This window comes from Bos javanicus, chromosome 8 (genome assembly GCF_032452875.1).
Source record: "Bos javanicus breed banteng chromosome 8, ARS-OSU_banteng_1.0, whole genome shotgun sequence".
Lineage (NCBI taxonomy): Eukaryota > Metazoa > Chordata > Mammalia > Artiodactyla > Bovidae > Bos > Bos javanicus.
The window spans coordinates 1,179,600-1,207,016 of NC_083875.1; the positions used below are offsets into that span (position 1 = coordinate 1,179,600).

A 27,417-nucleotide genomic window follows, 5' to 3' on the forward strand; every position below is an offset into this window, starting at 1 on the left:
ATCAACAGATGAATGGATAAAGAAGTTGTGGCACATATACTCAATAGAATATTACTCAGCCATAAAAAGGAACACATTTGAGTCAGTTGTGATGAGATGGATGAACCTAGAACCTATCATACAGAGTGAAGTAAGTCAGAAATAGCAAGATAAATATCATATTCTAATGCATATATACGGAATCTAGAAAAATGATAATGAAGAAATTACTTACAGGGCAGCAATGGAGAAACACACATAGAAAATAGACTTATGGACACGGGGAGAGGGGAGGAGAGGGTGAGATGTATGGAAAGAGTAACATAGAAACTTACATTACCATATGTAAAATTGATAGCCAACGGGAATTTGCTGTGTGGCTCAGGAAACTCAAACAGGGGCTCTGTATCAACCTAGAGGGGTGGGATGGGGAGGAAGATGGAAGGGAGGTTCTCAAGGGAGAGTATATATGGCTGATTCATGTTGAGGTTTGACATAAAACAAAAAAATTCTGTAAAGCAATTATCCTTCAATTAAAAAATTAATTAAAAAAAAACTCCTTGAAAAAAAACTTTTCACCTTCCAATTCCAGTTCAGTCACTCAGTCATGTCTGACTCTTTGTGACCCCATGAACCACAGCACGCCAGGCCTCTCTGTCCATCATCAACTCCCAGAGTCCACCCAAACCCATGTACATCGAGTCAGTGATGCCACCCAACCATCTCATCCTCTGTCGTCCCCTTCTCCTCCTGCCCCCAACCCCTCCCAGCATCAGGGTTTTTCCAATGAGTCAGCTCTTCGCATCAGGTGGCCAAAGTATTGGAGCTTCAGCTTCAACATCAGTCCTTCCAATGAACACCCAGGACTGATCTCCTTTAGGATGGACTGGTTGGATCTCCTTGCAATCCAAGGGACTCTCAAGAGTCTCCTCCAACACCAGTTTAAAAGCATCAATTCTTTGGTGCTCAGCTTTCTTTATAGTCCAACTCTCACATCCATACATGACTACTAGAAAACCATAGCCTTGACTAGATGGATCTTTGTTGACAAAATAATGTCCCTGCTTTTTAATATGCTGTCCAGGTTGGTCATAACTTTCCTTCCAAGGAGAAAGTGTCTTTAAATTTCATGGCTGCAGTCACCATCTGCAGTGATTTTGGAGCCTCCAAAATAAGGTCAGCCACTGTTTCCATTGTTTCCCCATCTATTTCCCATGAAGTGATGGGACTGGATGCCATGATCTTAGTTTTCTGAATGTTGAGTTTTAAGCCAACTTTTTCACTCTCCTCTTTCACTTTCATCAAGAGGCTCTTTAGTTCCTCTTCACTTTCTGCCGTAAGGGTGGTGTCATCTGCATATCTGAGGTTATTGATATTTCTCCCGGCAATCTTGATTCCAGCTTGTGCTTCATCCAGCCCAGCATTTCACATGATGTACTCTGCATATAAGTTAAATAACCAGGGTGACAATATACAGCCTTGATGTACTCCTTTTCCTATTTGGAACCAGTCTGTTGTTCCATGTCCAGTTCTAACTGTTGCTTCTTGACCTGCATACAGATTTCTCAAGAGGCAGGTCAGGTGGTGGTATTCTCATCTCTTTCAGAATTTTCCACAGTTTATTGTGATCCACATAGCCAAAGGCTTTGGCATAGTCAATAAAGCAGAAATAGATCTTTTTCACCTTAAGACATCTTTATATACATTGTTCAAGGAATTGTGAAACTTATACTTTAGCTAAGTAATATCTTTTGTGTCTTTGGCATAGTGTGGAAAAAAAAAACCTCTGGACTTAGGGAAGCAGATTTTACCGCAGTAAGTGGAGGAGGCGAACACAAAGGGAAGACGCTGACCATGGGTGTGCAGGGTCTCAAAGGTCAGCAGGAAACAGCTTCAATTCACAGGGTCAGTACCCGAGGCTGGAGAGGATCAGTGTGGGAGTGGGGGACGTGGTGTGATGGCACCGTTGACCTCACAGTGACCCTCACAGGGACTGGGTGGGGACAGATCTGGGGTCCCCTCCAGGCAGCTTTTAGGAGGAGACTGAAGGTGGGTTATATAGTTCAGAGACCTGTGGGGTGGACAGGAGAAGACTAATATCTGTAGCAAATGTTTGTCTGGTTGGTCAGCAGGGGAAATCAGTCCAGCTCATCCTACATGAGACAAAGCAGAAGACTCTCGAGGGCATGTTGAGGATGGTCATGGGTAAGGAGGAGTCACTACAAGCCCCATCTTAGCCATGTGGGAAGGGGTGGTGACCGCATCCTGACATGCAAGGGGGCATCTGGGCCACCTGAGTTTCCGAGGTGCCCAGGGATCAGGAAAACTGGACACAGTCAGGGCCTTTCTTTTCTCCCAAGTTTTCTGTCGAAAGTGTCACCTAGTTGTTTAAATGCCAGCACAACACGGCTGTCCTCGTCTTTGCATAACTCACTCACTGAGGTCCTGTGCTAGAGGGAGCATTACCATTACAGCCATGGCTGCTTGTGCGTACCGACCTCCAGCGGTCACAGGAACCCCAAACGCAGGGAGGGGTATCTACCCCATGGCCCGAGTGACCAGTGCGAGGCCTCCAATTAACTGAAACCTATCACCCATGTTTAACCTACAGAAAAGAGCCAGCAGCGTGAAAGGAATATGCTTTGTTTGGGTGTGTTCTTAGTCTACAGCTGAGGAAAAGATAAATTAGCACTGAATTGCTGGCATTTCCAGAGACAAAATAAAACTTTAATGGACTGAATCAGAAAAGAGGCTAGTCGTTTGGCTAAAAAAAAAAAAAAATGACTTTTAGTGCTCTTATATTGTAGAACATTATTATGACCAAAGTTGTCATTGTACATGTTAAAACAGTGCCAAACTGGGATGTCTCAGAAGATGGAACAGAGGCAGAATGAGGGCCTGAAACATCAGAAACACAAGCAAAAGTTGACGGAATTAACTGAGAAGTGTGGGAAATTAGCTGGGATTTAACTCAGAGTCAAGAACACAGTGGGGAAAGCAGGAAACCACTGAGACATTTTTACTCACCATCTCCCTGCCCTCCAACCAGCTTAGCATCAGACTTGAAGACAGAGCCTGCGTCCTGCTGTGGGATACTGGCACCTGGCTCCCAAATATGTCTGTCCTAATCCAGCGGGTTTTGAAATGAAAAGGTCAATTTTCATTCCAATCCCAAAGAAAGGCAATGCCAAAGAATGCTCAAACTACTGTACAACTGCACTCATTTCACACCCTAGTAAAGTAATGCTCAAAATTCTCCAAGCCAGTCTTCAGTAATATATGCACCGTGAACTTCCAGATGTTCAAGCTGGCTTTAGAAAAGGCAGAGGAATCAGAGATCAAATTGCCAACATCCACTGGATCATCAAAAAAGCAAGAGAGTTCCAGAAAATCATCTATTTCTGCTTTATTGACTATGCCAAAGCCTTTGACTATGTGGATCACAATCAACTACGGAAAATTGTAAAAGAGATGGGAATACCAGACCACCTGACCTGCCTCTTGAGAAATATGTATGCAGGTCAGGAAGCAACAGATAGAACTGGACATGGAACAACAGACTGGTTCCAAATAGGAAAAGGAGTACATCAAGGCTGTATACTGTCACCTTGCTTATTTAACTTATATGCAGAGAACATCATGTGAAATGCTGGGCTGGATGAAGCACAAGATTGCCGGGAGAAATATCAATAACCTCAGATATGCAGATGACACCACCCTTATGGCAGAAAGTAAAGAAAAACTAAAGAGCCTCTTGATGAAAGTGAAAGAGGAGAGTGAAAAAGTTGGCTTAAAGCTCAACATTCAGAAAACTAAGATCATGGCATCTGGTCCCATCACTTCATGGGAAATAGATGGGGAAACAATGGAAACAGTGGCTGACCTTATTTTAGGGGCTCCAAAATCACTGCAGATGGTGACTGCAGCCATGAAATTAAAAGATACTCTTTGGAAGGAAAGTTATGACCAGCCTAGACAGCATATTAAAAAGCAGAGACATTACTTTGCCAACAAAGGTCCGTCTAGTCAAGGCTATGGTTTTTCCTGTGGTCATGTATGGATGTGAGAGTTAGACTGTGAAGAAAGCTGAGTGCCAAAGAATTGATGCTTTTGAACTGTGGTGTTGGAGAAGACTCTTGAGAGTCTCCTTGACTGCAAGGAGATCCAACCAGTCCATTCTGAAGGAGATCAGTCCTGGGTGTTCATTGGAAGGACTGATGTTGAAGCTGAAGCTCCAATACTTTGGCCACCTGATGTGAAGAGCTGACTCATTTGAAAAGACCCTGATGCTGGGAAAGATTGAGGGCAGGAGGAGAAGGGGACAACAGAGGATGAGATGGTTGGATGGCATCACCGACTCAATGGACATGGGTTTGGATGGACTCCAGGAGTTAGTGATGGACAGGGAGGCCTGGCATGCTGTAGTCCATGGGGTCGCAAAGAGTCAGACATGACTGAGCGACTGAACTGACTGATGACTGTATATTTGTATGGCGTGTGGTGTCTATGTGGTGTGTATGAGCATGTGGGTTGTATGTGTGTATGCTCTGTGTGTGTGGTATGATGGTGTGCCTATGGTGTGTGGGGGGTGTGCACGCACAAGCACAGTTTAATGAGTAGGAGTGTGGAAAAGGCATTTCTGCTTGCCTTTGATGTTGGTTGGAACACACAACTTGTGAAATAAACCTTTCACCAGCAAGCTCACTAAAACAAACTTGGAGGGTTCGTGGTAGTGTAAATGGGAGACAAGCCCAGAATATCCAATGGGAGCACACTCTTGATCTGGGACTCCCTGGAAACCAGTTCCAACAAGCTAACCTCTGTCTCTAGATCTCAGAAATATCCAACAAATAAGTCATTAACAAAGCAAATTTCGGTACAGTAGAGGCAAAAACTAACACTTAGATTTGGTAAAAATAGTATAAATCTTACTACCTCTGTGACCAAGAATTGTAAAGAATATATAAAATAAAATTTCAACACACACTTGATATTTGGTTGCTTGAAGGACATGAGTGAACATTGGAGAACTGACAATGCCTACACAGATGTAGATCAAAGTATGAGGTTAGACATGGGGCAGACTCTGTACTGTCTTCAGATGCAACACCCATGGGACCGTTAGATGCTATTATTATAAAACATGGTGGCTCACATACGTATATACCATGTATAAGGTATGATGAATTTCTACTCTTTAAATTAGGCATTCCATATTGCTCTTAAATTTATTAAAATGTATCATATTTATTATAATAAATTATTATTAAATTATATTTATTAAATATATTATTAAAATACATTATAAATATTACATAATGTTTTGTATTATATGTATGTAAACATAAGGTATAAAAATATAGAACCAAGAATTATAAACATTTCAGTATCATGTACATTTTTAAACCATTAATTATTTCTTTGAAATTTGACTTTTAACATATTTCAGACAAGATATATTTACAGAAAAAATAATGTCTCTTGTCTAATATATGTAGAGCCCAGGAGTAATTACAGCAGTAAAGTCAAGGGCTAAATTTTCCATATGTTTGGAAGCATGGAGGTTACAAGATTGCTTTTGTGAGGAATAAGGGTTCTGTGGAGTAGAATCAAACATCACAGTGAGGCACACTGTCATTTTATTCCCTGCAGCCTATGGAGCTCAGGCAATATCACACAATAGAGGGGAATGGTTCTATTTATTGAGTTGAGTTAGATCCTCTGAAACATGTATTAATACCTTGGCATTGGCATCTTCCTTGTCATCTGCCTTGGCAACTAACAGCATGCATCTGAGAACCAAGGAAAGACTTAGAGGAAACTGGTCATTCAGTTCAGGCACATTTGATCTCAGAAGCTGTTCTGTCTTGGGTAATGGGATGTTGTAGAAGAACACACTTCCTGTGAGGTCCTCCCCACGTCTGCCTGCATGGCTGGACATCTGGAGAGAGGATACACAGCTCGTCAGCAGCCTCATTCCTGTCTCCATCAATGGTCACACCCACCTAGATCGAATCCTGTCTCCATCCATCAATGGTCACACCCACCTAGATCAAATCCTGTCTCCATCAACGTCACACTTACCTAGACTATATGGAGTGTTAAACTTTCAAAAATCCTGAAAGCGTTCTGTCTTACCATTATTAATTTTAGCAAAATTCAAAGTATTGTCTGATTTCACAAAATCACCATTAAAATGTGTTTACTTCTTCAGTAACGTCTGTGTTAAAAGTCATGACTTTTAAGCAGGAGAAATTTCTGTCTTATTTCCATATATTTCCAGAAACTAGTCTTAACTGAGAACATTTATCATCCTTCATATCATTTTTGTTCAGTTCAATAATATTTATCAAAGCAAGAGTATTCTTAAGAAAATGAATCTATTTAATCAATGACTGGAAAACATCTTTAAAAATAGTCATATGCATCAGATGTCATATATCTAGAATCTATTTTCAGTATTTTATAGTCCCCAAATGCCTTAGAATAAGCATGGTGTATCTCGGCTCACTGAACGGTTGTTGCAGAGTCTCATGTATACAGACATAACAAAAGGCATAAATACCTGTCGGAAGTTTAAAGCATCCAAAAAAAAAAGAGAATCTTCCGTAAAAACAACAGATTTACATGGCATATTAACTCCCAAAGCAAGAGTTGATGTAGCTGTTACCATCTAGGATTGAGGATAAAACAAAACAAAAAACAAACAGAAAAATAAATTTAACATAGAAAACACAGCTGTATGGGAAGGTGTTGAATATTAACTGAATTAGACCCTCTGAAATCATTTGTGTTATATAAAAGTCCAGAGAGTAGCCAATGTAACCAAAACTGCAAACTTTATATTTTCATTTGAAATAGTTATGTCTTACAGTTTCCTTTCTTTTCAATGTTTTCCCTTAATATTACAATTATCTATCACTTTTAGATTACAAAAAAATATGAAACCAAAGCCATTCGGGAAGCATTCGATTTTTGCATAAATAAAAGCAATAGATTATAAAAGGAGTATTGATTTTACATTAAAAGATTTCTAGGGCTTCCCTGGTGGCTCATTGGTAATGAATCCACCTGCCATTGCAGGAGACACAGGTCCGATCCCTGATCCAGGAAGATCCCACATGCTGTGGAGCAAGTAAGCCTGGGCGCCACAGCTACTGAGCCCACACAGCCTAGAGCCCGTGCTCACAACAGGGGAAGCCCGCATGCTGCAGCTGGACAGAAACCCGAGCAGCAACAGAGACCCAGCACAGCCAAAAACAAAAATGAAGCAATAAGATTTCCAAGACAAGAAAAGAGTAGGAGGTAAAATCAGTGGCACAGCACGGGTCAGGTCCCATTGAGCATTAAAAGCACTACTCTGAGGAGCTTACACTGTAAGAGAAAGCAGAGTAGCATGAGTTTATTCATATTTCTACTGTTGCTTTGGCTGCTCTGTGAACTACTCATTAAGAAGTGGGTGAGTGGAAGCTGAATGATCTGAAGGAGGTTTTTAGATGATTCTAGATAAGATGTCAGAGAAGGCAATAGCACCCTACTCCAGTACTCTTGCCTGGAAAATCCCATGGACAGAAGAGCCTGGTAGGCTGCAGTCTATGGGGTTGCCCAGAATCGGACATGACTGAACGACTTCACTTTCACTTTTCACTTTCATGCATTGGAGAAGGAAATGGCAACCCATTCCAGTGTTCTTGCCTGGAGAATCCCAGGGACGGGGGAGCCTGGTGGGCTGCCGTCTCAGAGGTCGCACAGAGTCGGACACGACTGAAGTGACTTAGCAGCAGCAGCAGATAAGATGTAATGGCATCAGAAGAGATAAGATATAGGAAAAAGGATATTTCCTGAGGTTTTTGCTTTCCTACCTCTATTTGAAAATACCATTTTGACTCACATTTTTTAGAAGAAACTGAAGCCACCAGTTGGAATCTGCCATATGTCTACCTTGCTCCAGACTTAACGAAGGTCGTTCATACCCTCTCTTGTTTCTCTTCCCGTCACTTGTGGCCATTCATTTTCCTCTAAGCACTAGCTTACCTGCGCCTGTGTTTGACTGTGTAGTGTTTTATTGATCAACTCTATATTTTCCTGTTCCCATTATGGTTTCTTCTTTACACACTTTGACCTTGTGATATCATGTACAAATGCTAAATTAGTATACCTTCCTAATGGTGGTGCCATCCACCCCTGAAGTAATTATTTTACCTTAAAATATATTTTATTTCATACAAGCATCAGCTTATTTTGCTTATTACTGAATCAGCTTTCTTTTGGTTATTATTGCACTTTTCCCTTTCAATTCTTTTCCTCTTATGTTTTAAATGTGTACCATATAATCTTTACCTACTTGGATATTTTGGTAACTAAGTTCAAAATATTGTCCTGTTAATTAGAGTTATACACATCCAGTATATTTAACATAATTGTCCTATTTGATGATATACCTACCAGTTAATACTGTGCCTTTTATTTGTCCAGTGTTTTTAATCATTTTGTCTGCTTTCCTGATTGCTTTTCATTGATTCAGCTGTTTCTACTGCCAGCTGCTTTTCCTCTTGGGTTTGGAAGTTACACCCTTAAATTCTGTTCTTTCAGTGGGCTCTGACAAATGTACGCAATCCATAGTAGTAAAATTCTAAAACTGATCAGTAATTTTACCCTTCCTTTGGGCATTACCTCAAACAACTCCCACTTCTGATACATACACTATTGGGACACATTTTCTCTCTTTTTCATTTGTGGGTTCCAAAGTCCTCCTATTGATGGCTATTCAACAGCTGGTTGCAATTCTGGTTCTCTCCGGAGGAAATAAGTGCACGTCCTTCTGCTCTGCCATCTTGAACCGAAAGCCTCTCTTTTTTGTGTGTGTGCTCTTTTAAAGTTTTTATTCAGATATTAATAATTTTAATCTACCCACATTCAGCATTTTCTAGGGTCATTCTTTTATGTAATTTTGACCACACTGTAGGAAAATGAAAGCTGTAACAAAGGCACCGCAATGATGTAAGATGTGAGTAATGTGTGGAGCTAGGGGTGTGATGGGTGGCAAACAGGAAACTCTCTGACCTATACTCACAGCTCCACTTTTTAACCACAATACTCAATATCAGTCACAACAAATAGACCCATCCTGGGGGAAAAAATAGCAATATAATTCTAGAGCCTTAATAATACTTTTGCCCTCTGAAACAGGCATTTCAACAATCAGAAATGCTGGTATAAATGTACAAACCAGAAAATGTCAAGAAAATGTCTAGGTAGAGTATATATGTGTGTGTGTATTATGATGCACTTAAAAGATGTTGATTATGTAATGTTCATTAATAATTTACTTGATTACATTTGCGTGCTCAGTTGCTCAGTTGTATCCGACTCTTTGCAACCCCACGGACTGCAGCCCACCAGGCTCCTCTGTCCATGGGATTTCCCACACAAGAATACTGGAGTGGGTTGCCATTTCCTTCTCCATGGGATCTTCCCAACCCAGGGATCAAGCCCAGATCTCTTGCATCGGCAGGCAGATTCTTTACTGCTGAGCCACCTGAGAAGTTCAAAGGTAAAGCAGACAGGATCCCAAATTGCACATACTTCATATGTGAACTATGTAAAAATGTATTGGAAGAACAAAATAAAAATGCTGAGTGTTGGCAGAGCATCCTGGTAAGTGGAGGGACCTGGCGGGGAGAGAGGTGATGTCAGGGTACATTCCCCTATAAGCTATCAGGGGACATTCAGTCCAAAGGGATGAAGACAGTGCTTTTAGGGAAGTTATCCTCAAAGTTCACCAACCTTGATGTGCTTCAGCCTGAAGAGTGTCTCCACCATTTGTCTCTGCCTAATCTCCATCGACCCATGATGGTACCTGCTGCCCCGCCGTAACAGACTACACAGCTTCTAGCCTCTTCTCGTCTTCCACAGTCTGCATAAGATCTTCATTAAAGTCTGAAACACCAAAGAGTCAGAAATATAAAATTAAAGGTTTCACTCTGTAACTTAACGATGATTAAAACAGTGCTCAGAAATACACCTGAAAGTATCAGAAAAGATGAACATTGCATTCTGGTTCTTACTTCTCTCGAGTAGATTAGGAGAGTGTGGCACTAGACAGTCCTCTTACAAGGAGCCGTTGTGTTTGGGGCAGAACCCGCAGGTGATGGGGACGACAAATGCCATCTACAAACCAAGGACACAGGCCCTCACGGACTCGGAAGGAGCCGATCCCACCAACACCCTGATCCCTGACTTCCACGCTCCAGACCTCCGAGAAAGCAAATTCCTATTGTTTAAGCTGCTTAGGCTATGGTTATGTCACTGGAGCAGCCCCAGCCACACAATTAACACACACACCCCAAATGTAGTCCCATCCTTTCCTCCTACCTGACTGTCCACAACCGAGTGCTCAGTGTAAGTGCGGTCCAGAAGAACTTCGTAATGCTTCCTAAGGTTTTTCTTCATTTCATTTATTTTAGCCTCCCACAAAATCACTCTCTCCAATCTTGCCCTGGAATTCAAATTTTAAAAACTGAATATAAAATATCAGGAAAATCAGTAAATATATTGCTTGTATTTTTTTTTTAAGTTTCTTTCTTTTTGTTTTTTTTAAGTTTGAGGTTATGTCTGTAAATGCCAGGTGAAAAAAAGAATGCCAAGTAACTCAAACCCAAACTGTACTTGTCTTATTAGAGGACATTTATCAGGCTTTAATTACCCAGATTTATCAGCTTACCATTTAAGTATATTTTAAGTGTAAGTATTCATATGTATTTAACAGGAATTAGCAAAACCTTCTGAACTATCCCATCCCTCAGGCTAACTAAAGCTTTATTTATTTTCTATCTCCAGTTTTTGACATCACATTTGACAGAAAAATTCAATTTTCCTAAAACTGCATACAAATTGAAATGCTTCACAGTTGAAGAAGTATAGAAAGTTGTATCTGCCAGACTCTCATTCTAACATACACTGTGCAGATATTTTAGAGGTGCTGAGATCAGCCGTGAGATGAGCTGGGGTCTGTTTCCACCAGTAAGTCACCAGGTGACCGGGTGAGAGCCTGTGGAGCCATTAGATAGGCCTGTGTCAGCCCCGGGCAGCATGAAGGGTTAGGAATCATCTGCAGCCTTTTCAGACCCAAACCTATCCTCCACGATCACCTCATCTCAGAAATACACCTATCAGTATCAGAAAACACTGATATATTGCATTCTGGTTATTATTTCTCTCAAGAGTAGATAAGGACAAATGCTAGGAAAGAATCCTGAGTGCAGATGGGAATCATGCAACTATTAGAATGAAGTTTGTTTTCCAGGCTGCTTTATGCTGCTAAGCTGCTAAGTCACTTCAGTCGTGTCCGACTCTGTGTGACCCCATAGACAGCAGCCCACCAGGCTCCCCCATCCCTGGGATTCTCCAGGCAAGAACACTGGAGTGGGTTGCCATTTCCTTCTCCAATGTATGAAAGTGAAAAGTGAAAGTGAAGTTTCTCAGTCGTGTCCGACCCTGAGCGACCCCATGGACTGCAGCCTTCCAGGCTCCTCCGTCCATGGGATTTTCCAGGCAGGAGTACTGGCTTGGGATGCCATTGCCTTCTCCGAGGTTTCTTTATGCATTAGAATGGGGAAAAAAAAAAAAAAACAGGCATGACTCTACACATCTGTATACTTTAAGACAACAAGAAGCTGAAGTTGAACGGGTCTATGAAGATCTTCAAGACCTTTTAGAACTAACACCTAAAAAAGATGTCCTTTTCATCATAGGAGACTGGAATGCAAAAGTAGGAAGTCAAGAAACACCTGGAGTAACAGGCAAATTTGGCCTTGGAATATGGAATGAAGCAGGGCAAAGGCTAATAGAGTTTTGCCAAAAGATGCACAGGTCATAGCAAACACCCTCTTCCAATAACAAAAGAGAAGGCTCTACACATGGACATCACCAGATGGTCAACACCAAAATCAGATTGATTATATTCTTTGAAGCCAAAGATGGAGAAGCTCTATACAGTCAGCAAAAACAAGACTGGAAGCTGACTGTGGCTCAGATCATGAACTCCTTATTGCCAAATTCAGACTGAAATTGAAGAAAGTAGGGAAAACCACTAGACCATTCAAGTCTGACCTAAATCAAATCCCTTATGATTATACAGTGGAAGTGAGAAATAGATTTAAGGGACTAGATCTGATAGACAGAATGCCTGATGAACAATGGACAGAGGTTCGCGACATTGTACAGAAGACAGGGATCAAGACCATCCCCATGGAAAAGAAATGCAAAAAAGCAAAATGGCTGTCTGAGAAGGCCTTACAAATAGCTGTGAAAAGAAGAGAAGTGAAAAGCAAAGGAGAAAAGGAAAGATATAAGCACCTGAATGCAGAGTTCCAAAGAACAGCAAGAAGAGATAAGAAAGACTTCCTCAGCAATCAATGCAAAGAAATAGAGGAAAACAACAGAATGGGAAAGATTAGAGATCTCTTCAAGAAAACAGAGATACCAAGGGAACATTTCATGCAAAGATGGGCTCGATAAAGGACAGAAATGGTATGGACCTAACAGAATCAGAAGATATTCAGAAGAGGTGGCAAGAATACACAGAAAAACTACACAAAAAAGATCTTCACGACCCAGATAATCACGATGGTGTGATCACTGACCTAGAGCCAGACATCCTGGAATGTGAAGTCAAGTGGGCCTTAGAAAACATCACTACGAACAAAGCTAGTGGAGGTGATAGAATTCCAGTTGAGCTATTTCAAATCCTAAAAGATGATGCTGTGAAAGTGCTGCACTCAATATGCCAGCATATTTGGAAAACTCAGCAGTGGCCACAGGACTGGAAAAGGTCAGTTTTCATTCCAATCCCAAAGAAAGGCAATGCCAAAGAATGCTCAAACTACCGCACAATTGCACTCAATCACACACTAGTAAAGTAATGCTCAAAATTCTCCAAGCCAGGCTTCAGCAATACATGAACCATGAACTTCCAGATGTTCAAGCTGGTTTTAGAAAAGGCAGAGGAACCAGAGATCAAATTGCCAACATCCACTGGATCATGGAAAAAGCAAGAGAGTTCCAGAAAAACATCTATTTCTGCTTTATTGACTATGCCAAAGCCTTTGACTGTGTGGACGACAATAAACTGTGGAAAATTCTGAAAGAGATGGGAATACCAGACCACCTGACCTGCCTCTTGAGAAACCTATATGCAGGTCAGGAAGCAACAGTTAGAACTGGACATGGAACAACAGACTGGTTCCAAATAGGAAAAGGAGTACGTCAAGGCTGTATATTGTCATCTTGCTTATTTAACTGATATGCAGAGTACATCATGAGAAATGCTGGGATGGAAGAAGCAGAAGCTGGAATCAAGATTGCCGGGAGAAATATCAACAACCTCAGATATGCAGATGACAGCACTCTAATGGGAGAAAGTGAAGAGGAACTAAAAAGCCTCTTGATGAAAGTGAAAGAGGACAGTAAAAAAGCTGGCTTAAAGCTCAGCATTCAGAAAATGAAGATCATGGCATCTGGTCCCATCACTTCATGGGAAATAGATGGGGAAACAGTAGAAACAGTGGCTGACTTTATTTTGGGGGGCTCCAAAATCACTGCGGATGGTGATTGCAGCCATGAAATTAAAAGACGCTTACTCCTTGGAAGAAAAGTTATGACCAACCTAGATAGCATATTCAAAAGCAGAGACATTACTTTGCCAACAAAGGTCCATCTAGTCAAGGCTATGGTTTTTCCAGTGGTCATGTATGGATGTGAGATTTGGACTGTGAAAAAATCTGAGTGGAGAAGAATTGATGCTTTTGAACTGTGGTGTTGGAGAAGACTCTTGAGAGTCCCGTGGACTGCAAGGAGATCCAACCAGTCCATCCTAAAGATCAGTCCTGGGTGTTCATTAGAAGGACTGATTTTGATGCTGAAACTCCAATATTTTGGCCACCTCATGTGAAGAGTTGACTCGCTGGAAAAGACCCTGATCCTGGGAGGGATTGGGGGCAGGAGGAGAAGGGGACAACAGAGGATGAGATGGTTGGATGGCATCACCGACTCAATGGACATGAGTTTGGGTGTACTCCGGGAGTGATGGACAGGGAGGCCTGGCGTGCTGCGAATCATGGGGTTGCAAAGAGTCGGACACAACTGAGCGACTGAACTGAACTGAACTGAACTGAAGACAATAAAGGCACAAAAAAACTAAAATCATATTTCTTGAAAGTTATTCTAAAATGAGTTTAAGATGTTAGATACTTGGCCTGACTAGGGTTTGATATTTTAGTGACTATCCTTTATAAGTGGGTATCAACATTCACAAATTTCATTTTAAGCAACTTTGTAAACTTGCAATTTCTAAAAAAAAAAAAACAAAAAACAAAAAAACTTGTAATGTGCACTTCTGAGGAAAAGGAAGAAAAAAAGTGAATACTGAGAGAGTAACAGGCAGGAAGGCCAGGGGTCTCCAAATGGAGGAAATAGCCTGCAAGTGTCAGACATTTTTATCTCTCTTAAGCGGCAGGAGGAAACAAACTAGCGATATTTTTTTCCTTCTCTATACAAATTTAAAAAGAGGTTTCTCTTAAAATACTGTGTTGCCATAATGACACCTGGTTTCACCTGAAGTTAACTATTCTCAAACCTTGAGTTAACCAATGCCTTTTTCTTATGGAAATGTTTGTCTTAAGCTATGCTAATGTACTATGCATTTACCCCAAACTCAGTCTTCAAGTCCTTCCGCCTTTTGGCTCAGAACCTACTTGATAAATCAGTATGTTATACTCAGATAGTGTTCCCCTAATCTGTGTAAAGGAAACTATTTGTATGGTGATCTTCCCTTCTTCAAGATTCAAGTCAATCATTTTACGGCCCAGGATGAACCATTTGGTGCCAAGATTATCCCAAAATGCATGTTATGGGTAAGGGCCCTGGTGCCATTCTGAGTTTTAAGACATTCCTTTCTTTTATTAACAGACTGTCAATGACTATATAACATCCAGATGAAGACTAGCAGAGGGGTACTCTTTCTGCCCCCTTCTGATGCCCATGTCAGAAGCTTTCTCTATCTCCTTTATACTTTAATAAAACTTTATTACACAAAAGCTCTGAGCAATCAAGCTTTTCTTCTCCTCTGGGGGCCAAGAATCCCAGCGTCTTTGCATGATTCAACAACAACCTTTCAATACAATGAAGAAAATTACTGTAAAATATTGTATAATTATTAAAATATTCAATGATCCTCTCCTGGATGTCCCCCAAAAGTGCAATATAATTAACTGAATGTGTCATAAAGAGGGAAAGAAGCCACATTGTCATAAGTGAAAGCTGGAATTATAAAAGCAGCTGAAACATTCATTGATTAAGGATTTAACACCACAATTCAACTGGAAATACTCCACTGTTCATAATTTCTCCTCTGAGCCTTTATTGCTTTAGATAGGTTTCTTCTTCAAATTTTCTTTCTTTTTTCAGAATTTAGGTATTATGAATAGTTTGCTTCTTTATCAAATCAGTAAAAATGCATAAAGCTGATATTTCCATTAAGTGAATGTTGTGTCTAGATTGAAAATACATGAGAATATTTGGTAACAGGATGTCCGCAGAACCCCAAAGCTGTCTGCGTCAGTCAGCAGAGTCTCTAGCAGCAAGAACACTTGTGGGTGATAATGATCACCTTTCATCTCATTTTAATTTAAATCTCATTTTAAAATGATGAAATGAAAATATCAGGAATACCATATAATAATTTAATAACTTCAGTTCAGTTCAGACACTCAGTCGTGTCTGACTCTTTGCAACCCCATGAATTGCAGGACACCAGGCCTCCCTGTCCATCACCAACTCCCAGAGTTTACCCAAACTCATGTCCATTGTGTCGGTGATGCCACCCAGGCATCTCATCTTCTGTTGTCCCCTTCTCCTCCTGCCCTCAATCTTTCCCAGCATCAGGATCTTTTCCAATGAGTCAGCTCTTCACATCAGGTGGCCAAAGTATTGGAGTTTCAGCTTCAACATCAGTCCTTCCAATGAACACCCAGGACTAATCTCCTTTAGGATGGACTGGTTGGATCTCCTTGCAGTCCAAGGGACTCTCAAGAGTCTTCTCCAACACCACAGTTCAAAAGCATCAAGTCTTCAGTGCTCAGATTTCTTTATAGTCTAATTCTCACATCCATACATGACCACTGGAAAAACCATAGCCTTGACTAGACGGACCTTTGTTGACAAAGTAATGTCTCTGCTTTTTAATATGTTGTCTAGGTTGATCATAACTTTCCCTCCAAGGAGTAAGTGTCTTTTAATTTCATGGCTGCAATCACCATCTGCAGTAATTTTAGAACCCCAAAAAACAAAGTCAGCCACTGTTTCCACTGTCTCCCCATCTATTTCCCATGAAGTGATGGGACCGGATGCCATGATCTTCATTTTCTGAATGTTGAGCTTTAAGGCAACTTTCACTCACCTCTTTCACTTTCATCAAGAAGCTCTTTAGTTCTTCTTCACTTTCTGCCATAAGAGTGCTGTCATCTGCATATCTGAGGTTATTGATATTTCTCCTGGCAATCTTGATTCCAACTTGTGCTTCTTCCAGTCCAGCGTTTCTCATGATGTACTCTGCATATAAGTTAAATAAGCAGGGTGACAATATATAGCCTTTACGTACTCCTTTTCCTATTTGGAACCAGTCTGTTGTTCCATGTCCAGTTCTAACTGTTGCTTCCTGACCTGCATATAGGTTTCTCAAGAGGCAGGTCAGGTGGTCTGGTATTCCCATCTCTTTCAGAATTTTCCACAGTTTATTGTGGTCCACACAGTCAAAGGCTTTGGCATAGTCAATAAAGCAGAAATAGATGTTTTTCTGGAACTCTCCAGCTTTTTCAATGATCCAGCGGATGTTGGCAATTTGATCTCTGGTTTCCCTGCCTTTTCTAAAACCAGCTTGAACATCTGGAAGTTCACAGTTCATATATTGCTGAAGCCTGGCTTGGAGAATTTTGAGCATTACTTTACTAGCATGTGATATGAGTACAATTGTGTGCAGGAGCGGCTGAAAGGAGCTACCCCATGTTCAAGGTAAGGAGCAGCAGCTGCACTTCGCTGGAGCAGCCGTGAAGAGATACCCCACGTCCAAGGTAAGAGAAACCCAAGTAAGACGGTAGGTGCTGAGAGAGGGCATCAGAGGGCAGACAGACTGAAATCACAATCACAGACAACTAGCCAATGTGATCACACGGACCACAGCCTTTTCTAGCTAAATGAAACTAAGCCATTCCATGTGGGGCTACCCAAGACAGACAGGTCATGGTGGAGAGGTCTGACAGAATGTGGTCCACTGGAAAAGGGAATGGCAAACCACTTCAGTATTCTTGCCTTGAGAACCCCATGAACAGTATGAAAAGGCAAAAAGATAGGACACTGAAAGACAAACTCCCCAGGTCGGTAGGTGCCCAATATGCTACTGGAGATCAGTGGAGAAATAACTCCAGAAAGAATGAAGGGACAGAACCAAAGCAAAAACAACACCCAGTTATGGATGTGACTGGTGATAGAAGCAAGTTCCGATGCTATAAAGAGCAATATTGCATAGGAACCCAGAATGTTATGTCCATGAATCAAGGAAAATTGGAAGTGGTCAAACAGGAGATGGCAAGAGTGAACGTCGACATTTTAGGAATCAGCGAACTAAGATGGACTAGAATGGGTGAATTAAACTCAGATGACCATTATATCTACTACTGTGGGTAGGAATCCCTTAGAAGAAATGGAATAGCCATGATAGTCAACAAAAGAGTCCAAAATACAGTACTTGGATGCAATCTTACAAACGACAGAATGATCTCTGTTCGTTTTCAAAGCAAACCATTCAATATCATGGTAACCCAAGTCTATGCACCGACCAGTCACGTTCAAGAAGCTGAAGCTGAACATTTCTATGAAGACCTACAAGACCTTCGAGAACTAGCACCAAAAAAGATGTCCTTTTCATTATAGGGGACTGGAATGCAAAAGTAAGAAGTGAAGAAACACCTGGAGTAACAGGCAAATTTGGCCTTGGAGTACAGAATGAAGCAGGGCAAAGGCTAATAGAGTTTTGCCAAGAGAACACACTGGTCATAGCAAACACCCTCTTCCAACAACAGAAGGCTCTACACATGAACATCACCAGGTAGCCAACACCAAAATCAGACTGATTATATTCTTTGAAGCCAAAGATGGAGAAGCTCTATACAGTCAGCAAAAACAAGACTGGGAGCTGACTGTGGCTCAGATCATGAACTCCTTATTGCCAAATTCAGACTGAAATTGAAGAAAGTAGGGAAAACCACTAGACCATTCAGGTATGACCTAAATCAAATCCCTTATGATTATACAGTGGAAGTGAGAAATAGATTTAAGGGACTACATTTGATAGACAGAGTGCCTGATGAACTATGGACAGAGGTTAGTGACACTGTACAGGAGACAGGGATTAAGACCATCCCCAAGAAAAAGAAATGCAAAAAGGTAAACTGGGTTTCTGAGGAGGACTTACAAATAGCTATGAAAAGAAGAGAAGCAAAAAGCAAGGGAGAAAAGGAAAGATATACCCATTTGAATGGGTTCCAAAGAATAACAACTAGAGATAAGAAAGCGTTCCTCAGTGATCAATGCACAGAAATAGAAGAAAACAATAGAATGGGAAAGACTAGAGATCTCTTCAAGAAAATTAGAGATACCAAGGGAACATTTCATGCAAAGATGGGCTCGATAAAGGACAGAAATTGTATGGACCTAGCAGAAACAGAAGATATTAAGAAGAGGTGGCAAGAATACACAGAAGAACTGTAAAAAAAAGATCCTCATGACCCAGATAATCACAATGGTGTGATCACTCACCTAGACCCAGACATCCTGGAATGTGAAGTCAAGTGGGCCTTAGGAAGCATCACTATGAACAAAGCTAGTGGAGGTGATGGAATTCCAGTTGATCTATTTCAAATCCTAAAAGATAATGCTGTGAAAGTGCTACACTCAATATGCCAGCAAATTTGGAAAACTCAGCAGTGGCCACAGCACTGGAAAAGGTCAGTTTTCATTCCAATCCCAAAGAAAGGCAATTTAGCTAAACGTGGAGAATTATTTGAAATTAATTCTACATATAAAGAACATTATATGGGTGCAACCATAACTAAGGAAATATTCCAGAATCTTGGAGTAAAATGCCCCATGCTGTTTCACCCTATGTTAGGGGTGAGATATATTGATCAAGCAGCAGACAGACCCCAGGGGAGGCCACTATAGCCTAAGTGAGGTCAGCTCTGCCTCAGTTCTCCCAAGGGAGAGAGACTTCTCCAAGAAGGAGAGAAGATTACTTATACGGTCTGGGAGGCTTCCTTCTCACTATAAATTGTCCATAGACAGCCTTAAAAATATCCCAGCCCTAAGCGGTTAAGTCTATTTGGGTGCACAGTTATGTACGTTAAAATAAATACTGCTTATGAGAGAGAGAGAAAAGGAAAAAGCAAAACCCCTAAGAATCCAACGGCAAAATAAACTCCACTGTACAGTCAACCATACAATGAGCTGTCAAAGCCATGAAAACAACAATGGTTCTTAGAAAGAGGGAAACTAAGACACTTGCAAAAAATTCACACAATGGAACACACATACATGGATATTCATGTGCCGGTATGTACTCATATATGTATGTGTTAGGGGGGTATGTGCATGTGTGTGTGCATGTGCTTGTGTATGTGTGCACCTGTATGTGCGTGCGTGTGTGTGTGTGTGTGTGTGCACGCAGACGTGTGGTCACAAAGATATGAGAGGCTCACCTGGAAGGGCAGTGGTTACTTCTGAGTGCTGGCATGGTTTCTATTATTACTAATTTTTATTTCAAATTTGTCTACCAAATGCATGCATTATTTGCATTAAAAATATTTTGAAGAAGAAATAGCATACCATATTTAGATATGTCAATGTCTTTTTGGTGACATATGTTGACTATAATATAGAAAAAGCTTCAGCATTTGAAAAACTGTGTATATATTAATTATTTCAAGTGTATTGTATCCACATACTGAAATATTTGGTGGAGGCAAGTGAGAGCAGAGTGTAGAATTTGGACTGTGCAAAACAGTATCACAGAAAGAGGTAAGGGAAGGGCAGGCACCCACAGGGTTAACACTTAACAAGCAAGAACTCATCTGTAAAGCTCACCCTGTCCTTTCAGACAAGCTCTGCAAGGCCCGCGGGCTCTGGTGCAGCCAGAAGCATGTGCTCAGGGAGCTCTGCTCTGGAAAGGTAGGCACTGAGGGACCACACCCAGCACTGTCCAGATGCAGCAGTAGTAGGGACACTGTGGAGTGACCTCTCCGAGAACTGTTCCATCAGGGCTGACCTCAGCATCGATGGCCTTCTGGTCCATGTATGTGCAGTCCTGAGGGATATCCAAGTTCTTCTCAAGAACCTTGAGTAGGTTATCATGCTCAGCTTCATGGAGTAGGCTTTGATCCATTCTTCTGGGATTTTTCTGGCTTCATTCATCTCTGTCTTAATAAAAACAAATCTTAAGTAATGAATGGTCAGATCTGGCCATCACAGGAAGCCCAAGATTTCCTGGATCCCCCTCATTGCCGAGACATTCTATTCTATGAACACCTGGACTGCCATGAAACAGTCTTCTCCCTCATCAGCCTCTGGAACTTGTGTCCATCGTCAGAAAAGTCCTCAATTGTCTCTAGGTGTCCCCTCCTTCCTCCTGGTCTAGCAGGCTTCATGCCAGCCCAGTTCTCCCAGTATGACTCCCTTCTTGTCAGCCCAGTTCTCCCAGTATGTCCCCCAGTTCTTGTCAGCCCACTTCTCCCAAATGGCCCCCCTTCTTGTCAGCCCAGTTCTCCCAGTATGTCCCCCAGTTCTTGTCAGCCCACTTCTCCCATTATGGCCCCCATTCTTGCCAGCCTAGTTCTGCCAGTATGGCCCCCCGCCCCTTGCTGCACTGATGACTGCTTCCTCTTGTGAAGGCCTTTGACAAGGAAGGTAGGTGCCCTCAGGCTCCACAGGTGGAGTGCAGGCCCCCTCCTCCCCTACTGCAGATGCTACAGAGGTTCTGAACTTGGATTTCAAGGGCTCCTGGTGACAATACTGTCCTCCACTGACAAAAGCCTTGATCAGGGCCTGGAAGGTACAACGGCTCCTGGCGGGGAGGTGGCCCCCAGCCGGTACCCCACTATTAGGTGCAGAAATCAGCCACCTCAACCGAGGCCAGCATGATTCTGCAGCACCCCCAGCCCTCCATGCTGGCCAGGGTTGGCAGCATTCCAGCAACAGGCACATCCTCATGTGTCCTCCTCAGTCCCCCGCTCTGCCCCTCACTTTCCTGCAGGCCCCTCACAGATACCCGCTCTGTGCCCCTCACTTTCCTGCAGGCCCCTCACAGGCACCCCCTCTCTGCCCCTCACTTTCCTGCAGGCCCCTCACAAGCACCCCCCTCAACAGATCACTTGCATGAGGTCCAGATCTGCCGGGGTCCAGCCCCGGTGGATCCAAGGAATTCGAAGCGGGGATGGCGTCAGCAAGGATCAGGAAACAACTGCTTAATTAAAGGTTAATTAAGGATATAAACAGTAATAGAATAAGGATAGCTCAGTGAGGAAATTCAGTGGAGAAAAGAGGCTGAAATAAGGATAGCTCAGTGAGGAAATTCAGTGGAGAAAAGAGGCTGAATAATTCAGCCAGAAGGTGAGAGAAAGAACGACATGGGGAGACCAAGTTTCCGTGAACAAGGCCCACACTTTATTTTCCAAAGTAGTTTTTATACCTTAAGTTATGCATAGAGGATAATGGGGGAAGGGGTAGAGTCATGCAGTAAGCCAGGCTTTCTTCCTGCAAACTTATCATATGCAAAAGTTTAGGTGATTTGCATCATCTTCTGGCCCGGAGGCCTGTTAACATTTTAAGACCATTTCTTCAGAAAACTTATTTTTCTCTAAAGGTGATTGGTCAAGAGCCACCCTCCAAAAGCATTAGATAAAGTTGCATTCCTATAGGGCAAAGGTGTGGTGGGCCATAACAAGTAAAAGAATTAACTTAAGGGTCCAAGATTACAAACATTAAAGCTACTACTTACACCAATTATATTAATCAATACACTGCCAGGGACACAGCAGGTAAGGGATATGGAGACTTAGCAGCAAACATTGGCCCAACAAGTGAAAAACCCTTCACCAATACAATTTCTAATCAATCTTTTAACTACTCAAAGGAATCTGTCTTTAGACAGTTTAGAACATCTCCTGCCTCTCACAGTTGGGAGGCTCTGAACAATCACATGTGGCCGGAAAAACCTATTCAGGCAGGCTAGAGGATTTCCAAAGGAGTTTGTAGGTTGAAACACTGTCACACCCAGGAATTATTAACTGGAGCTGTAAGCTAACTCTTTTTCAGAGAGAGGTAGTGGGGGACAGCCCCCCGTAAAGTCAGAGGTGTAGGTGAAAGCACAAAGCAGAAAGTAGGCAGACTCTGGTTTTGGGGGTAGATGCTCGAGAATTTCCAGGGGGACTCCTGAGGCTTGTGTATGTCAAGCCTCCTTCCTCATGACCTTTGCCACGGGCAGAGTTCCTCATGCTGGCTCCCGGCAGTGATAGAATTTCAGTTGAGCTATTCCAGATCCTGAAAGATGATGCTGTGGAAAGTGCTGCACTCAATATGCAATATGCACTCAATATGCAATATGCCGGCTCCCGGCACAGATCCCCACGTGGACCAGACCTAAGACACGACCCGCAACACACTGGCTTGGACTCCAGTGTCAAATCACGTCATCCACCACTCCTCACGAGAACCACCGTTCATACACACACACACATCTCTGGTCCTTCTTTTGTTTGTCTCTTGTGAAGGTGAGAAGCTGCTCCCCACTGCAAACCCTCAGCAGCTGCAATCATCCCCCCGCCGGTGAGCCCCAAGGGGACTCAGGACGGGAAAGCACAGGATACTGGCCCCAGAGAGCCGAGTGCACATCACAGGAGTGACTTCATGGGGCCCAGATTCTTGCATCTTCATACCCAGAGAAGCCCTACATTCATTAACTAGAGAGGTCTGGTTTTCTCTGCTGCTGCTGTGTCACTTCAGTCATGTCCGACTCTGTGCGACCCCATAGACAGCAGCCCATCAGGCTCCCCCGTCCCTGGGATTCTCCAGGCAAGAACACTGAAGTGGGTTGCCATTTCCTTCTCCAATACATGAAAGTGAAAAGGGAAAGTGAAGTCGCTCAGTTGTGGCCGACTCTTAGCCACCCCATGGAGGCTACCAGGCTCCTCCGTCCATGGAATTTTCCAGGCAAGAGTACTGGAGTGGGGTGCCATTGCCTTCTTCAGTGAACAGTAATCTTGTGATGTTCACTGGTCTTTATTGCAAAAACTCCTGGGTATCCTGGCCCCTCCCTTCCCTCTTCAGGCAGCCCCCCAGAGTTATCTGAGATGCTGTCTTCTGGGTCTAGGTCCTCAGAATGTCTACCAAATGAATAAATTCTCAGCTTGTAGGCTGCGCTTTATTTTTTAGTCAACACTCTTGACTGTGCACATGGCTCCTACTATGAGAATATGTGCTCACGAGTGTCCGATTTAACTCCATTTCATGGGTGAGAAATACTGACCAAGCAGTAGAGAAACCACCAACTCCCTTTCACTGATATTCCCCTCACCCCCGCGGCAGTGCCAGGACAAGGCCTGGCCTGACTGTCAGCAAAGCACAGGCAGAGGATTAACGGAGGCCCCCATGTGGTGTCTCAGACAGCTCTGAGGGGCTGCTCCAAAGAGGGGAGGGAGGAGTCAGGATACAGGCAGTCAGAACATCAGAAGATCACGGTTAAAGAAAGTCAGACATCTCAAGTTAGGGAATTTAACGCCCTTTTACGTACAGGAAGATGCAAGAGTCTGGGCTCCCTGAAGTCACTCCTGATGCGCACTCAGCTAACATCTGGGCCGTTGTCCTGGATTTGCCCATCCTGAGTCCCCTCAAGTGCACGGTCAGGGAATTGGGGTGGCTGCAGTGGCTGAGAGCTGCAACACCCTCTGTGTACCAAGATGGCAAGCAGCATTCCTAGTTCACAAAAACATTCTCGTTATTTTTATAGTTGGAATTGTTGGTCACTAATCCAGCTTGAAACCATGACTCCTAGAGCCCTGAAGAAAAGCTATTGGAAGACTAGAGCCTGAAAAGGCCGACACCTGCTGTCACGACCAAGGAGACGAGCACAGCCGGTGGAAGGAAGATACACAGAAGTGTCAGCAGGAAATCCTAACTTGCTCTAGGATTGCTCTTGCTCAGAACGTGAGAAATCTGAGTCAGGGAAGCTCTAAAAGCTGTTTCCACTTTCAAGGAAGTAACTACCATTCACTGCAAAATAGCTATGAACAGCTGTGACCCGCCCAGCTGTGCGTTGGGACTGTGTACGCAGCTCTCTGCAGGAAGCCCTCCTCAGCATGAAGTCCTCTCCTCGTCACTTAGCAGAGCTATATTGTCTCTTTTAACCAGGCGCCCCAGGCTCTACTCATCTCTGCCCAAGCACAACTTTCAAGTCTGGACATGCGATATGTTGCCTGACTGGTTGGTTGTCCACAAAGATCAGAGAAGAAGAAATGAGTGACCAGATCTCTTCTCGAGCTTCCCCTTCAGTAATCGTGCAAACTGTGTGACCAAAGTACATGAACAAGAGAACATCCAGAGGAAGATTCTGAGGCGTCCTCAAGCCTGGCGGGGATGGAGACTGACCCCCCTCATCTCAGTGATTCACTGAGATGACTCCCCTCCTTCCCTTTATTTTTATTTTATTTATTTATATTTTAGGTGCTCAATGGTTTTTTTTTTATTTAAATTTATTTATTTATTTAACTTTACAATATTATATTGGTTTTGCCATACATTGACTTGAATCCGCCATGGGTGTATATGTGTTCCCCATCCTGAAGCCCACTCCCACCTCCTTCCCCATCTGATCCCTCTGAGTCATCCCAGTGCACCAGCCCCGAGCACCCTGTATCATGTATCGAACCTGGACTGGTGATTCGTTTCACATATGATAATTTACATGTTTCAGTGCCATTCGGCCGAGCGGGATCTCAGAGATATTTCTAGCAGATACTCAGCCCACCCTCTTCCCCGATGGCCGGCATCCTGATTAAAAGCACCTTTCCTTTCTACTGACATTTGTGAGAATGTAATTGATTTTGTAAGCTGTGACTAGCAGGACACCACATAAAATAACAGCTGGAGATAAAAAGAGGAAAATGCACAGTCCCTGCTGTGAGGGAGTGACAATTTAGGAGAAAGAGAGCAATGCGTCACAACTGACCCACCAAGTACTGCAGCGCAGCATGAGCCCAGGAGAAATGGACAAGTCCAAACAGGGGTGGGGGGAAGAGGGGCGGGCACGCCTCAGGGAGGGATGCGAGCTGCTGCGCAGAAGACCTGGGGGCATGGGATGGAGGGCCCAAGATTATGGGACAGTACAGGGGGACACGGCCCTAGGGAGAGGCGTGTGTGGGGTACTGTCGGATGAGAGTAGTAGGAAGCGCACCTGAAAAGGTGAGGGCAAAGCCCATGCATGCTGGCCTGTGGACAACAGCCCAGAAGGAAGAGCGAGTGAGGGTGAGATTATCAGCCTGAATGTCAGCTGCAGTATAGGAGGGAGCCTCAAGGTCAGGTTTCAAGAAGAACTTTGTGACCATCCAAGGGAAGATGTGGACACTTTGAGACCAGGACGTCACTGAGGACATGAGGATGGGGGCGGGGGGGATGCATTTAAGACCCAGAGGAGTCAGAATTAGACCCCAAGAACTAGGGACCCAGAATGAGGGCCCCGAGGCAGAGGGGCCCACCGCACACACAGTTCTCCAAGCACAGAACTGGCCAGCAAACAAGTCCCAGTGACAACTAACTGGTCTGTGCAGCCAGCGGCCTCCCTGCTAGGACGTGCGACTATCTCGGCCTTCCCAGCACAATGTACTGAGCTGCATACTCACACTGTCTTGTATTTCTCCATGGATTTTTTTCACTTTGTGCAGTTTGTTCCCCATGTCATGGGCCTCTTTATCTGCCCTGGGGGGTGGGGGGAGGTGGGCCTTCTGCGCTCCTGCTTTTGCTGTAGAAACTGTTTCACACTTTCAGCCCTTCTCTCCACAGCCCCTAAATCAAACTCAAAACAGAGGAGAAGAAGGTGTGCCTTGAGAGTGATGATAAAGACAATTCAACCATCCAGGCAGCCACGGCTGCCACTGACATACGGCTGTCGAGATTGAATACCCATTGCTACGAGCTTCATTCTGAACACGGGGTGCTCTGGGTCACAGACCCATCACTAACCACCTTTTGGGAGATCAGAAGTCCCCCTCCTGGGGCAGCAAGCAGAGTCCCCTGGAGAATGTTCCTGTAGGAGGGGTCAGGCACCCCACAGCCAAGGGGCCAACCCCAGTGCATTTTCTCTGTCTACAGAAAAGAGGTGCTCCCCTGTATACTCTTTAGAGAGGAGGGGAAAATTAACAAAAAAAATTTTCTACTATTTTAAAATTTATTTTTATTGTTATTATAGTTGTTCTTATATTTAATTCCAGTGGCCTTTACGTCTGTCTTGTAACAGAATCAAAGACCCTTGTGTGCATTCTAAGTCACTTCAGTCACGTCTGACTCTGTGCAACCCTATGGACTGTAGCCCGCCAGGCTCCTCTGTCCATGGGATTCTCCAGGCAAGAATACTGGAGTGGGTTGTCATGCCCTCCTCCAGGGGACCTTCCCAACCCAGGGATGGAACCCATGTCTCTTACGTCTCCTGCATTTATAGGCGGGCTCTTTAGCACTAGTGCCACCTAGGAAGCCCCCAAAGATATCTAAGTCCTGACTTTATTTTTTACTGAAGTATAGTTGATTTATAGTGTCATATTAGTTTCAGTTGTACAAGATAGTAATTCAGTATTTTTGAAGATTCTACTTCATTACGGGTTATTACAAGACCATGACTATAATCCCCTGTGCTATAGAGCAGGTCCTTGTTGGCTATCTAATATATAGCATTAATAGTTTGTATCTGTTAATCCCAAGCTCCCAGTTTGTCCCTCCCCACCTTCCCTCCTCCCTTTGGTAGCCATAAGCTTGTTCCCTATGTCTGTGTGACCATTTCTGTTTCCCATGTACACTCGTTTGTATGACTATTTAGATTTCACACATAAGTGAGATCATAGAGTATATGTCTTTCTCTGTTTGACTTATCTCACCAGAGAATATTATGATTAGTGAAGTAAGTTAGATTTCTTGATGGTCAAATCCTCTGTGAATTGTAGTGCCTCCTTTGCTTTTTTCTGTGTTTTTTGTTTTCAGTTTTATTAAGACAAAATTGACATATAACACTGTACACATTTAAGGTAAAGAAACCATGATAATTTGATACAGGTATATATAGCAAAATGATGA

The 27,417-nt window shown here is 43.0% G+C and overlaps 1 protein-coding gene across 1 annotated transcript in view; it reads right to left on the reverse strand.

Annotated features, from left to right (window-relative positions):
• Positions 1–4,588: 4,588 nt before the first annotated feature.
• DDX60 (DExD/H-box helicase 60) overlaps positions 4,589–27,417 on the reverse strand; it is a 133,026-nt gene continuing 110,197 nt past the window's right edge. The window contains 9 exon segments of the mRNA XM_061427015.1: positions 4,589–4,771; positions 4,915–5,019; positions 5,720–5,920; positions 6,545–6,652; positions 9,766–9,918; positions 20,354–20,501; positions 25,977–26,005; positions 26,007–26,060; positions 26,063–26,149. Of these exon segments, the coding sequence (XP_061282999.1) occupies positions 4,589–4,771; positions 4,915–5,019; positions 5,720–5,920; positions 6,545–6,652; positions 9,766–9,918; positions 20,354–20,501; positions 25,977–26,005; positions 26,007–26,060; positions 26,063–26,149 (1,068 nt within the window).